General features: G+C 44.8%; 1 protein-coding gene across 1 annotated transcript in view; it reads left to right on the forward strand.

Annotated features, from left to right (window-relative positions):
* Positions 1 to 15,306, forward strand: part of GLDC (glycine decarboxylase) — an 86,878-nt gene that overhangs the window by 27,784 nt on the left and 43,788 nt on the right. The window contains exons 4-9 of the mRNA XM_084772602.1: positions 1,862 to 2,026; positions 6,645 to 6,722; positions 7,197 to 7,344; positions 7,679 to 7,875; positions 10,204 to 10,300; positions 14,990 to 15,095. Coding sequence (XP_084628728.1) covers positions 1,862 to 2,026; positions 6,645 to 6,722; positions 7,197 to 7,344; positions 7,679 to 7,875; positions 10,204 to 10,300; positions 14,990 to 15,095 — 791 coding nt within the window. The remainder of the gene's footprint in view (positions 1 to 1,861; positions 2,027 to 6,644; positions 6,723 to 7,196; positions 7,345 to 7,678; positions 7,876 to 10,203; positions 10,301 to 14,989; positions 15,096 to 15,306) is intronic.

Consider the following 15,306-nt stretch of genomic DNA (forward strand, 5'->3'; position numbering starts at 1 on the left):
TGTGATAAGACACCATGCCCAAGACACCTTATAGAAGAATTTATTTGGGGGCTTTCAGTTTCAGAGGGTGAGGCCATAACCCTCATGGCAGGCCATGCGTGGGGAGCACGGACGGCAGCAGGCAGGCAGGCATGGATTTTAAGAGCCAACTTATAATAAAAACACATGGGGATGCCCTGGGGAAATGGTTGCGTCAAGTGTTTGCTGAGGACCTGAGTTCAAATGCCCAGCACTTATGTAAGAGGTAAGGGCAACTGCTTTCATCTCCAGTCCCTGTGCTTAGAAAGAGAAGACAGGTGGCTCCCTGGAGCTCATGGATCCTAGCTGAGGATGAATTCCAGTTTCAGTGAGGGTTTTTCTCTCAAAAGATAATTTAGAGGGAGCTGGAGAGGTGGCCGAGCAGTTAAGAGCACTGGCTGCTCTTACAGAGGACCCAGATTCAATTCCCAGTACACACATGGCAGCTCACAACCGTAACTCCAGTTCCAGAGGATTCAAAACACTCACCAGTGCATACATGCAGGCAAAACATCAATGCATGTAAAAAAAAAAAAACAACAAAATAAATAAACTAAAAAAAGGATAATCTGGAGAATTGTTGAAGAAGACACCAACATCAACCTCTGCCCTCCACGTATACATATAATACTCATATAAAATACATGTGTACAATAAGATGGTTAAAATAGTAATGTAACAAAAACACCTTAGAGAGCAGCAGGGTATGGTGGTGATGCCTATAAATCCTAGACCTAGAGACATTAAGGAGGGAGAACTGGAGCCAGCTCAAGGCCAGCCTGATCTACTAGGTGAGTGACAGGTAGCCTGAGCTACACAGCAAGATCCTGTGTTTAAAAAATAATAAGACAAAATGTCCGGGGGCTGGAGAGGCGGCTCAGGTGTTAAGAGCACTTCTTGCTCTTGCGGAAGATCCAGATTTGGTTTTCCCCACCTGCATAGTGGCTCACAGCGACCTGTAACTCTAGGTGCAAGTGGTTTGCTAACCTCTTCTGACCTCCATGGCCCTTGACACACGTGTAGTGCACCTACGTGCCTGCAGGCAAAGCATTTTTACATGTAAAATAAAGAAGTGAAAAAATGCAGAAGGAAAATAAGTATTGGTTGTGTCTAAAGAATAATATTGTTTCTATGACAATTCTGTTCTTCCCCATTACAAACTCAAAAGAAAAGATGCGTTAATTTGCTTTTTACTGTTGTGACCAAACACTCAGCATAAGTAATGGAAGGGTGTAAGATTTATTTTGGCTCATTCATTCATTCATTCATTTGTTTATACATTCATCGACCTATTCATTTACTTATTATTCATTTGTCTGTCTGTCTGTTTGAAGGTGGGATGCTCTTTCCAGGGGTCTCTACAGCACATACATGGAGGTCAGACGGCAATTTACAAAGTCATGTTCTCCTACCATTTGGGTCTGAGGATTGAACTCAGGTTGTCAGGCAAACCCCTTTATCTGTTGAACTGTCACCTGCCCAGGCTCACCATGGATGTCACTGTGTCCTCCTCGAGAGGGTCGGGTCGGGGACAGAGCATTTCACACCTGGCAGCCAGGAACTGGCCTTCTCTTTTGATCCAGTAGGCCTCCAACTATTGGGTGGTGCTGTCCATGTTCAGGATGACTCTTGGCCCACATTCTACTTCAGCTAATCCTTTCTGGAAACTTCTACCCAGATGCACTCAGAAATGTACTTCATTGATCCCCTAAGAGATTGCAAGTCCAATCAAATTGATCGTTTTTAGGGGGTTTGGGGCATTGAATTTAAAGACAAAGGAATTTCATGAGATTTTCTGGATAGGGGAGGCACGTCTGGACATGGTCTTCTGTTTCCCTCTCAGGGTCACCCAGTACACGCCGTATCAGCCAGAGGTGTCCCAAGGGAGACTGGAGAGTCTACTCAACTACCAGACCATGGTGTCTGACATCACAGGTTTGGACATGGCCAACGCCTCCCTGCTGGATGAGGCGACTGCGGCTGCAGAGGCGATGCAACTATGTCACAGGTAAGAGGCTCAGTGGGAGAGCCCCTCAAGCAGATGGGCATCCTCCCTAGTCCCCAACATCTTAAAGCTTAAACCCTCTGTGGGGTTTCATAGCTGAATGCAGCATTTGCCAAAAGAAACCTAGCAGCAGTAAAGATGATTTTCTGACTGTGCAGCAGCCAAAAAAAATTAATTTAAAACGAAACACTAGTGAATCTGAGGTGTTTCTGGCAGAACTTGCGTCATGTGGCTCCTCAGTACACACGACACTTGTACACTACACTTTGCACTTCATGTGCCGTCATGTCGCAGACCACCATCAACATCTCAGCTCAAGCTCAAAGATATTGCATGCTACGGATGGCAGAAATGGGACTTTTTGGCTTTGGTTTTATTTTAGTCAGGCCTCATGCTTCCCAGGCTGACTGCGTAGCTGAAGATGACTCTGAACTCCTGGTCCCTCTGCCTCTACCTTTTGAGACTCAAGTGTTAGGACTGTGGGCATGTCCAACTGACCTGTGGTGCTTTTTACTATACATTGAGTGTCTTTTGCTCTCATAGAAACATAATGTTCTCATTTAACAAAAACAAAGACAATACTTTCCTGCCATAATTCCTCAGCATGTACATGTCAAATTACCCTACCTTGGTTTTACACTTTGTTAGAATGCTCGATTTCAAAACTTTGCTGACTAATTTCATAAAGAAATTGTTATATGAATTTTCTTTTCAGTAAAAATAGGATTTCAAACAATTCCTGAGCAGTGCTAGATGTACTTCTGCCACACGGTACTGTATTTATCTCAAGACATGTCTTAGTATTGACAATCAAAATCAAAGTGGCCATCATCGCGAGAAACCTGAAGATGCTTTACATCTTCGACGATCAAGCGTTCAGCCGAGACTTAATTCTTTAAATAAAAATAAGCACAGCTATCTCATTAGTATGCAGGTTGCTTCAGAGTCTGAGCTGGGCATTCCAGTCAGTCAGTCAATCAGTCAGTTTGCTTTTGTTTTTATCGGTTGCTCTGTCGTCAGCAAATGTCTGATTTGAACGTGTATTTTGTACACCTATATGCCTTTTGTCTTAGTCAGGATTTCTATTGCTGTGATGAAACACAGCATGACCAAAAAGCAAGTTGAGGAGGAAAGAGTCTATTTGGCTTACATTTCTATATTGTTGTTCATCATTGAAGAAAGTCGGGACAGGAACTCAAACAGGGCAGGAAACTGAACCTCGAAGCAGGAGCTGATGCAGAGGCAATGGAGGGTACTGCTTACTGGCTTGTTCACTAAGGCTTGCTCAGCCTCCTCTCTTTATAGGAACCCACACAACCAGCCCAGGGATGGCACCACCCACAATGGGCTGGGTCCTCTCCATTAATCCTTAACTTAAAAAATGTCCCACAGGCTTTCTACAGCCAAATCTCAACTGAAGTTCTCTCCTTTCAGATAACTCTAGTTTGTGTGTCAAGTTGACACAAGATTTAGCTGACAAAAATAAGTCATGAGTTGAAAAGTCTTAAGAAACCCTGCTCCTAGACGCTTTCTTGTGGTACACATGGATAAGCTTAGTGATAATATATTCTCTCTCTCTCTCTCTCTCTCTCTCTCTCTCTCTCTCTCTCTCTCTCTCTCTGTCACTCACTCACACCCCCCTCTCAGACACACATACATACATACATACATACATACATACATACATACATACACATAAATGTATGTGCATCATGTGCACACACATATATTTATATAGGGGAGATAATTGTATCAGTTAATTTAAAAAACTTTCACAATAGTTTTTGTTTTATTAAAGTCTCTGTCTTGCAAAAAACCCTTGTTTTTCTTGCATAATCCCCTAGGTGACTTATTGGACAGGGGCCCCTGTCTTTCTGCCATCTTTAACATTACATCTTATTTTCATGTCAGTAGACAACTGTTAGACCTCTAGCGTAATATTGACATCTGCATTCAGGAAGAAGCAAAGGGTGGGGACGCAGGGTGCTTCTGCTTAAAGGCCTCTACAGAGATTTCACTCAACAGCTTTCACATACATTTTACTGACCACTCCTTCCTTCACGTGACCTGGAGAAATAAGCTTGGTGTGGACATGTCCTTGCCCTTGATACTTGGAGCATGGAGAAGAGTGGGTGATGGGAGGAGCTGACATTACCTGAGAACAGTCAGCATCACCTATTTAGGAATATTTTTCTGCTTAAAGTGTTTGCCTTGTTTTCATTTCTTTTTTCTTTTCTTTTTTTCTTTTTAATCCCCTTTTCTGTCTCCCCACTTCTTGTCCTGCATATAGTAAACACAGGGCCTTGGGTGTGCTCTGACACTCCTCATCCATGGTCGTTTGAGATCATGGGGATGTGAACTTGAGATCTTCCAGCCCTCACCTCTTCGCGCTGTCATTTCAGGCATATACCCCTCCATCTGCCTTTGTTTCCTAGTGCACAGTATATGCTGAGCACCTCATTCTTACTTAGCTTTCTAGAATGAGACTTTGGAGGGGTTTTTGTTGTTTTGTGTGTGCGAGTGTGTGTGTATGAGCAGGGGCTCATAGTTCAGGCTGGCCTGGAACATTCTGTATAGCTGAGGATGACCCTGACTTTCTGATGCTCCTGTTTCAAATTCCAAGTGCTGAGGTTGCAGACACTCACCACCACGCCCCCATCTATATATCATGCTGAGGAGCCACCCCAGGGTCTCATACATGCTGGGCAAGCACACTCAGGCCCTCGGAGATAGCTTTCTCCTTCCACTGGAGATGTTTTTCTTTATTCATTTGATGGTTTGGGCTGAAGGTTTCCTGCCTGCCCAGTAGGGTTTGTCTTGAGCAGGGATTGCTTTGTGATGGCTTACTTTCCCTCAGCATTTGCTTCTTTCCTCCTTTCTCCTTGGGTCTGCATTTAGTTTAGCTTTATAAAGGAGTCTATAAAGTGTACATGTGTCATTATAGAGTCATTATAGAGTAGGGTTGACTGTCACCTCAGCTCATTGAATCCTACTAACACTTTTCTCCAATTTGTTTCCGTTCAAATTGTGGGAAGCGTTACACACTCGCTAATTAAAAAAAAAATGTTTCCCATCCTGACTTGTTCCTTTATTAAATTGATGTCTATGCCCAATGGAGTTGTATACATCTATAATCCTAGCACTTTAGAGGCTACCTCAGGAGGCTTGCTGTGAGTTCAAGGCCACCCTAGACTGAGATCCTATCTCAAAACAGCAACAAAACAAACAAACAAAAATAAAAATAAATTATATGTAATTATACAAGTAATACCTGTATTTATTGAAAAAACATCTATCAAGCTGAGTGGAATATAATTCAAAGTAAAGCATGCTATTTTCTAGTCCAAGTCCCCCAAAGACGCCATTCTATCTATTGGGAAATTAATTGTGTAGCATGACACACAGGTGAAAACACTCCGTGCCCTTTTTGTTCAGATGTTCACTCGGTACCTGAATTTTTACATATTCATGTCAGTCACCTGTCATGTCCTGAAACCATGGAAAGAGAGAGAGCTCTCAGCACTGGCATCCTTGAGCCCACCCAGTCCTGGGGCTTCCTGTGTGCATCTCAGCATCGGTCCTTGCCCCTGGTGCTGCGTAAAGACATTTGCCACAGATCATCTCTGTGTGGTCCTCTTTTTTGTAGCTGTTGTATGTAAGTGGGGGGTGTGTGTGTGTGATATACATGTAGAGGCTGGAAGGTAATCTTTAGGAGTCAGTTCTCCCACTTTGTTGAGGAGGGATCTGTCTTGTTTTTACCCACCTGAGAAGCTAAGCTGAAGTGTCCTTGTGATAACAAAATTCTGAGATGTATCACTTTAAAAGTTTTTTTTTTTTGGTAGTGGTTTCAATTTCCCCTCATGCCTAATATTTATCATGGTATAGATGGTTTTTGGTTTTTGTTTGTTTGTTTTGTGGTTTGTGGGTTTTTTGTTTTTTTGTTTTTTGTTTTTTTCGAGACAGGGTTTCTCTGTGTAGCCTTAGCTGTCTTGGATTCGCTTTGTAGACCAGGGTGGCCTCAAACACACAGCGATCTACCTGCCTCTGCCTCCGAGTGCTGGGATTAAAGACATGGGCCACCAAGCCCGGCTTTTAAAAGACTTTTTTCTTGTTTGTTTGTTTTTTCGAGGCAGGGTCTCTCTGTCTAGCCTTGACTCCTGGACTGCTTTGTAGGCTAGGCTGGCCTCGAACTCACAGCGATCCTCTGCCTCCCGAGTGCCTGTTTAAAAGACTTTTTTTTTTAATAGTATAGATGTTTTAAAAACTGAATTGGTTTTCCTTCCGTTCCCTTAGAACAGGCTTGGCCTTTCAATGGATTGCAGTCGCTCAGTTCTTTTTACACCATGTGTAGATTTTTCCCTCCTTGCTTTATCTTCTTAGAACTCTGATTGCGGTGCTGGGAATGTGGCTCAGTTGATGGAGAGCTTGGCCTGGTTGACCACCAGCACTAGACGTGACAGCACACATCCGTTATCTCAGCTCCGCGGAGGTGGAGAGCACACACGCCCCCTGGAGGCAGGGGGCCAGAAGTTCAGCAGAGTTAGAAAAGGGAAACCGCTGCTATTTGGAAAAAGTCCTTTGGAAACGGTCAGAGTTTGAATGTGCTTTTTCTTTTCGACAGACACAACAAGAGGAAGAGATTTTTTGTTGATCCTCGTTGCCACCCACAGACAATAGCTGTTGTCCAGACTCGAGCCAAGTAATTGATTTAATAATTCGGGTTTTGAGCCAAGGGTAAATACTGTATTATCTGTAGGTTCTCACAGGGAGTTGAGAAGGGAGAGGGAAGGGACAGAGCAGGGGGTGTGGAGCATGGTTACCACGAAGGGACAGTATGAGATGAGGTGGGGCTGGTAGTGAGGCTGGAAGGACACCACCGAGGGAAAGCGGGGGGGGGGGGGGGGGGGGGGGAAGTGGGGGAGTGAGGGGCTGGGGGGTTAGGGGATGGGGAGCGGAATGAATACGGTCTCCTTGGAGAGCTGCTAGTGCTGATTACATTCTCTGGGCTGTCACAACGACCGCCTGAACAAACCCTTGGTGAAAAGAGAGAGTTCACTCGCCAGACCTGTCCTCCAACCTCTGCGCATGTGCCTTCGGACGTCAGCATCTGTGCTCACGAACACACCCACACCCCACAAGAATACTAAAGAGAACATTTCCCTTGTACTCTCAGACATAGAGGGGTGCTTGTCGAGCTGAAGTTACCCCACGAAATGGATTTCAGTGGCAAAGATGTCAGCGGGGTGCTGTTCCAGTACCCAGACACCGAGGGCAAGGTGGAGGACTACACGGAACTTATAGAACGAGCCCATCAGACTGGGGTAGGTAAGCCCCTTATCGAGGTCCGGGAAGGTATATCCCAGTGTTCATAGCTGTCTGTCTTTTGGTATATTTTAATCTCTTTTACAATTATCACATCAAGTGGCGACATTCTCTTGGCCTGCCCCTTCCTCTTCGTTCATGTCATCCCCCAATCCCTGGTGCTCGGTAGGCACTCAGTAAACATTTGCCGCATGAAATCACACCACGCAAATAGAATTCTCAAAAATGCACCCTGCCAGTCAGTGTGTGTGTGTCTGTGGTAGAGACAATTCCTATATCTTCTCACTGCTCAGGAGAAGGTAATGACTTTGAACTCATCTGTTTCCTCTTCAGAGCCTGGCCTGCTGTGCTACTGACCTTTTAGCGCTGTGTATTTTGAGGCCACCTGGAGAGTTTGGAGTGGACATTGCCCTGGGGAGTTCTCAGAGATTCGGAGTCCCACTGGGCTATGGGGGACCACACGCAGCCTTTTTTGCTGTCAGAGAAAACCTGGTGAGGATGATGCCCGGAAGGATGGTGGGGGTGACAAGGTAAAGCTCCACACGCACTTACTGTGATTACTACGCCCTTCCCTGTATTTTTCCTCTCTCCTTATCAGAGATTCGTTTTCATGTTGTGCCTGTGTGTGTCTGTGTGACTGTATGCCATGTGTGCCTAGGTGCCCAAAGAGACCAGGAGAGGGCATTGGATCCCCTGAAGCTGGAAATGCAAGCAGTTGTGAGCTGCCCAGTGTGGGTGCTGGGAAACACATGTGGGTCCTCTAGAAGGGCAGCAAGTGCTCAACAGCCGAGCCCCTCCCCCTAGTGCTCAACAGCCGAGCCCCTCCCCCTAGTGCTCAACAGCTGAGCCCCTCCCCCTAGTGCTCAACAGCCGAGCCCCTCCCCCTAGTGCTCAACAGCTGAGCCCCTCCCCCTAGTGCTCAACAGCCGAGCCCCTCCCCCTAGTGCTCAACAGCTGAGCCCCTCCCCCTCCCTCCCCACTGTTCCTTTTCTCTCATTTCATTCTAAATTTAATTGGCCCATGTCAAGTAGTATAAAAACAAGTAGGGGCTGGAGAGATGGCTCAGTGGTTAAGAGCGCCGCCTGTTCTTCCAAAGGTCCTGAGTTCAATTCCCAGCAACCACATGGTGGTTCACAACCATCTATAATGTGATCTAATGCCCTCTTCTGGTGTTCAGGTGTACATGCAGGCAGAACACTGTATACATAATAAGTAAATAAATCTTTTTTTAAAAAAAGTATAACACAAATTAAGAAGAGGGACTCTAAGCTGGGTGATGGTGGCACACATCTTTAATCCCAGCACTCGGGAGGCAGAGGCAGGTGGATCGCTGTGAGTTCCAGGCCAGCCTGGTCTACAGAGTGAGTCCAGGATAGCCAAGACTACACAGAGAAACCCTGTCTCGAAAAACTAAAAAAGAAGAAAAAAAGAAGAAGAGGGATTCCGTCTGGGATGTGCACTGTGCACCGTTATTCAGGCAGTATGAAAAAGTGTGTGCACCCTTTGTAAGGTATTAGCTGTCACGTACTGTATATAAAAAGAGGCTTTGTAGCCAACCAGTTTCCTTCTTAAGTAGCATACTGTGGAAGGAAGAACTCACTTATGTAAGATGTCCTACACACACACACACACACACACACACACACCACGAAAACAAAACCTCACCAAAATCAAGTGCAGAGAGGAATGAAAAGCAAACCTTGGTATGTCTGGAGGTTCCTGTCGCAAGTCTCAGTGGCCTCTCTCTGATGATGTTTGCTAAGTTAAGAATTTAGAGGAATTCCAGGAATTTCACTGGGAAAACATCTCAATTTTATTGTTCACTAAAACTATACATCATACATACATACATGCATACATACATACATACATATTTGTGGGGCTTTGTTTCTTGAGACAGGGTATTTCTGTGTAACAGCCCTAGATGTCCTGGAACTCTCTTTGAAGACCAGTCTGGCCTTGAACTCAGATCTGCTGGCCCCTGCCTCCTGAGGGCTGGGATTAAAGGTGTGTGCCACTGTACCCGGCTCAGGAAATGCTTTTATAAGATAAGTATCGAGACTGTTATCATTCCTTTCAGTTTTAATAGCTATTCAATCTCTTCAAATGTCCAATGAAGAAATTCTGTTTTCTCGGGTTATCACCCTTCCCCCTTTCTCAGCCATGAAGACTGGCATGACATCATGCAGTCCTTGGTCGCCATCATCCTGCTAGGCAGAGCAGTTCCTGGGAATTTTCCTCTTACTATTCTAAGCATTATTGTATATAAATATCTCAGTGTCTCAGAATCCAAATGAAAATCTATGGTCCTATTAGAAAAGAAGTTGGTTTTTATGAACTTGCACCCATACAAATCTACCGAATTCCCTTCAGCTGGGAAAATAAGTGCGTCTAAGGCCTAGGGAGATGGCTAAGTGGGTATAGTACTCACCCTAAAGTGAACGGACCTGCATGCAGACCCCCCAGAACCCACAAAAGCAACATCTAACACCTGGGGTTGTCCCCCGAGCTCCACGTAAGTGCCATGACACGTGTGTGCCCACACTCACACAGGTACACTAAATCAGTGGTCCTCAACTTGACTTCCTAACACTGAAATCCTTTAATACACTTCCTCAGGTTGTGGTGACCTCCCCCAACCATAAAATTATTTCTGTTGCTAGTTCGTCACTGTAGTTTTGCTATTGACATGAGTTGTACTATAAATATCTGATATTCAGCATGTCTGATATGAGGCGCCTGTGAAAGGGTCTCTCATCACCACAAAGGGTTGAGGCGCATGGGTCGGAAACCGCTGTTCTGAGGCAACCCTGGTTCTGTGATCATCTGTGCCGACTGGATGTGTTGTCTCGCCCTAGGGATGCCACAGGGAAAGAAGTGTATCGCCTTGCTCTTCAAACCAGAGAACAACACATCCGGAGAGACAAAGCCACCAGCAACATCTGCACTGCTCAGGTGAGTGTCACGTCCACCGTGGCGCTGAATGCTGTGAGGACCTCACTTCGCTATCTCATTTTCTCATTCAGTCATCACCGATGGAAGGATCTTATGGACTGCAGCCTGGTCTTGTAATTTGAGTTACTATGTCACCTTCGTTGCATTTCGTCATCAGTAACAAAGCAATAAAAAGTGCAACTTTGGCCTGGGCAGTGGTGGCACGTGCCTTTAGTCCAAGCACTCGGGAGGCAGAAGGACTCAGTGAGTTTGAGGCCAGCCTGGTCTACAAAGGGAGATCCAGGACACCAAGGCTACACAGATAGACCCTGTCTCGGGAAAACAAAAAAAAGTACAACATTGGGGCCAGAAGACGGCTCAGTGGTTAAGAGTGCTTGCTGCTTGGGATCCCAGAACCCATGTTGGGAGGCTCACAGCTGCCTGGAACCCCAGCTCCAGTGGATCCAAGCTACCCAAACACACATGGCATGGGTTCACAGAGACATACACATACATACAAAGACACCTACACATAAATAAGTCAGTCTTAGAGGAAAAGACATCATTGGTGTTCATTCTGCCTGAAATCAGACCTTTGACATCTTGAGATGAGAGAAAGGACAAAGGGAGGCCCTTTACTTTAATCCCCATGTGCTTTGAGTGTGTCAGTTATGAAGTAATGTGCTCACGGTGTCGCCATATGGGTGGAAGTACGGTACCGTCTCTGAGTTACAATGGAAGATCTCTAAGAAGGAGGCCAAGAGGGCAGAGGTGGGGTGGGTGTGCTAGAGGGGAAAGGTCCAGGCTGGCGTCTTCTGGCCGTCAGGAAACATTTGTGGTGGTGGTAGTGAGGGACATGAAAAGTGTTCCTGAAGTTGATGGAATAAAGGCAGCGATTCGCAGGCTTCTGACCTCCTTGAGTTGCTTCGGTTTTGGAAACTCACTGAGGCCTGGCACAAGTGGTGCATGCACAAATAAAACTACCAAATGTAGGCACAGCCAAGTGTGATTGAACACAACTTAGATCTCGGCACTCGGGAGGCAGAGGAAGGCAGATCTCAGGCAGGACTATAAAGAGGGAGACCCTGTTTCAAGAAAACAAAACAAGAGCTGGGCATGGTGACGCACGCCTTTAATCCCATCTCTCGGGAGGCAGAGGCAGACGGATCGCTGTGAGTTCGAGGCCAGCCCGGGTCTACAAAGTGAGTCCAGGACAGCCACGATAACATAGAAAAACCCTGTCTTGAAAAACCAACAAACCAGACAAAAAGTAGACACATCTAGGAGTGGTGGTATGTGCTTTAAATCCCAGCACCCAGGAGGCAGAGGAAGGCCAGAAGGACAGTATAGAGAGAGTTCTTATTTCAAAGAAACCAAAACAGAACAAAAAGTAAGCATTGCCAGGAGTGGTGGTGCTTGCCTTAAATCTCAGCACTCAGGAGGCAGGGGCAGGGGGTGTGGGGTGGGGATCTCTAGGACCCGCTGGCAGAGGAGCCAGTGCTTTTAACTGCTGAGCCATCTCTCTAGCATCTGTTCTTTTTTTTTTCCTTAAATTTTGTTATGCATGTATGCGCATGAACATGTATAAGTGTAGGCGCATGTGTGTCCTAAGACACTCGTGGAGGTCAGAGGACAACTTACGGGAATCAGTTCTCTCCTTCCACCGTGGAATTCTGGAGGTCAAACTTTGGTCACCAGCCCTGCACAGCAGTTTTCTCTCCCACTGAGGCCTCTCACTCACTGGCCTTTTTGCTTCAAAATTTGAAAATTGTTTTCCAAGTACACCAGGGGGCTGTCTACAATGAACAAAGTTATTTGGTTGCTTCTTCATTTTCTCTGTGTATAACTCATGTCATCCTTTTTCTGTATATTTTACTGCACTTGTGAAAATGGTGTTTGAAGAAAATCATGCTTGCCCGGGGTTGGATGTACTCTGTCTTCCCTGATTTTTGTCTTCTTGTTTTTGTGAATTGTCTGGTTCTTTGTTTCATTGTTCTTTTTCCTTATTGTCCTGTAAGCAATCAATGGCTCATAGTACCCCAGTGTCTTTGTGTCTTCAAGCATGCTGTTGCCCTTCCGCCAGGACATGGCTGACCTTTCCTGAGCGGTTGCCTCTGTGCAGGCTTTGAGTACCAGCTGCTGCTGTTTCTATCAATCGCCTCCTGCCCGTCTTAGCCCTGCATGGGGGCCACTGTGAACTTCTCTTAGATTTGCATCATTGACGGAGCATGCCTACTTTAAAAAAAAAATCTCTGAAATTCTGTTAATGGATTATATTTTAAAGTCTTTCTATGAACTTGTGGTCTAGCCGGCATCAAAATTCTTATCATTCTGTGGCTCCCTTCTCATTTTTCATGAAACAGGGCCTCATTGTATCCAAAGCCACTGCATAGCTAAGGATACTCTTAAATTTCTGATCCTTGCAGTCTCTAACACTTGGGAGGTAGAGAGGGGCAGGAGGCTCATGATTTCAAGGCCACCCTGGACAGCATAAGATCACTTCCTCCAAAGAAAAATAATAGAGATTTGTTTTTACTATATAAACTGACATAAATGTTATTCAAGATGCAAAAGAGTTGTCTAGGCCAGTGGTTCTCAGCCTTCCCAATGCTGTGATCCATTAATACAGTTGCTCATGCTGTAATGATTTTCAACCATAGAATTATCCCCGTTGCTAATTCATAACTACAAGTTTACTACTGTTATGAACTGTAGGATAAACATCTGTGTTTTCTGACAGTCTTAAATGACCCCTGTGGAAGAGTCATCCCACCCTTGCTGGTCTAGGCAAAGTATAGACAAAGGAATTCAGAGGCTAGAGAATTGGATCTGTAACAAGAAATGTGCAGTCTAATCAGAGTGTATGCATGATCAAAGCTTTTTAAAAAGAAAATGGGAGCTGGGTGTGATGGTGCATGCCTTTAATCCCTGCACTAAGGCGGCAGAGGTGGGCAAAGCTCTGTAAGTTCAAAGCCAGTCTGGTCTACATAGTAAGTTCCAGGACAGCCAGGACTGTTACACAGAGAAACCTTGTCTCAAATGGAAGGAAGGAAGGAAAGAAAGGAAGGAAGGAAGAAAGGAAAGAAAATGGAAAAGAAAAATTTAAAACTTTCCCTGAAAGCCAAGTACATGGATGAAATCTCTGCAGGAGGGAGATTGAGGCAGAAGGATTTGAATTAAAGCCCAACCTGAGTCAAACAGACCCTGTTAACAATAATAAAAAGTAGCACAAAAGTAGTTCAGTGGGTAGAGGTCCCTGCACACAGGCCTTATGATCCCAGTTCCACCCACATAGCCCAGAGCTCCCAAGATTTGTCATTTTATTTCTATATTAGCATTCTCACTCTCTCTCTTACACACACACACACACACACTTATGAATGTGTGTAGACGTATTTATACTATATAAAAATGTTATATATATATAAACTATATATATATATATATATTTTTTTTTTTTAATTTACAGAGCCTTAGAGGTATGATGACACATGCCTTTAATTCCAGCACTCAGGAGGCAGAAGTGGGCAAATTTCTGAGTTGAAGGCCAGTCTGGTCTACATAGTGAGTTCCAAGTCAGCCTAAGCTGCATAGGGAGACCCTGTCTCCAACAAAACAATAAATAATTTATAGGGCTGGGGAAGATGATTCTGTGTTAAGATCCCTTACTTATCTTGCAGAGGACCTGGGTTTAATTCTCAGCATCTATGTGGTGGCTCACAACTGTCTGTAACTTCAGTTTCAGGGGATCCAATTCCTCTTCTGACTTCCATGTGTTCCTGCATGCATGTGGTGCCCAAACATACACTCAGGTACACATATACATGTAAACTTCAGGGAATGAATATTTTAAAATTGCATTTATTTATGTAGTGAACTGGCTCTTAACCTGTGGATCATAATCCCTTTTGGGGGTCACATATCAGATATTCTACATATCAGATATTTACATTATGAATCATAACAGTATCCAAAATGCAGATATGAAGTAGCAACGAAATACTTTTATGGCTCCAGGTCACCACAACATGAGAGATTGTATTAAAGGGTTGCAGCATTAGGAAGGTTCAGAAGCACTGATTTAATGTGTTTGTGTGAGTGTGGGCACACACATGCCATGGCACTTATGCAGAGGTCAAGGGCCAACCCCAGGTATCAAATGGTGCATTTCTGTGTCTGGATTTATGTGGGGACTAGGGAGCCTGAACACAGGCTCACTTTTGAGTGAGTACCTTACCCACTGAACCGTCTCCCCAGGCCTCACTGACCTGTTGATGACTGAAGTTCAGTGTCCTGTGCTCTAGCCTCGGAAGAATCATATTCTCTGAGGTTATGAGTGTTTGAAAAATTGCTTGCTGTTTTGGTTCTTGAAGGAATGTTTAACTGTGCATAAAATTCTCATATCTCACTTTTTTTTCTTGCTCTACTGTGTTCTAACAGTAAATATTGCTTGTTGGTGCCGATTGCAGTCTGCTTTCTCTCTTATGCTGACATGATCCTGTTGTGGCAGTGAGACCCTTTATAAGGGTAGTACAGGGACTCCGTGCTGTCTTCCCTCAGGCCATATAAATGGAATGCAGGAAATCAAATCCCTTTAGCTCCTTTTTCTTCAGTTGAGGCATCCTCAGTCAGTAACTCCTCCCTCCCAGCACCTGTCTTCCAACACGCTGTTGCACATGGTTGATTCTGTAAGTGTTCTTTTTGTTTTAGGCCCTCTTAGCCAACATGGCTGCCATGTTTGCCATTTACCATGGATCCCACGGGCTGAAGCATATCGCCAAAAGGGTTCATAATGCCACTTTGATCTTGTCTGAAGGTGAGTTGGCTATGTTCCCAGCGTAACAAGGCTGATACAGGTGTCTAAGTACACGAAGACTTGGGGTGTGCCCAACACTGAATACAAAATAGAGGTAAAAGAAGAAATAGGATGATATTTTCAACATCTATGACAATATGACAGACTGGTCATTTTTCCCTTCCTTCCTTCTTCTTTCCTTCTTTCCCACCCAAAGTACAAAAGGAGGATG

This window comes from Acomys minous, assembly GCF_964271855.1.
Source record: "Acomys minous genome assembly, chromosome: 2".
Classification (NCBI taxonomy): Eukaryota; Metazoa; Chordata; class Mammalia; order Rodentia; family Muridae; genus Acomys; species Acomys minous.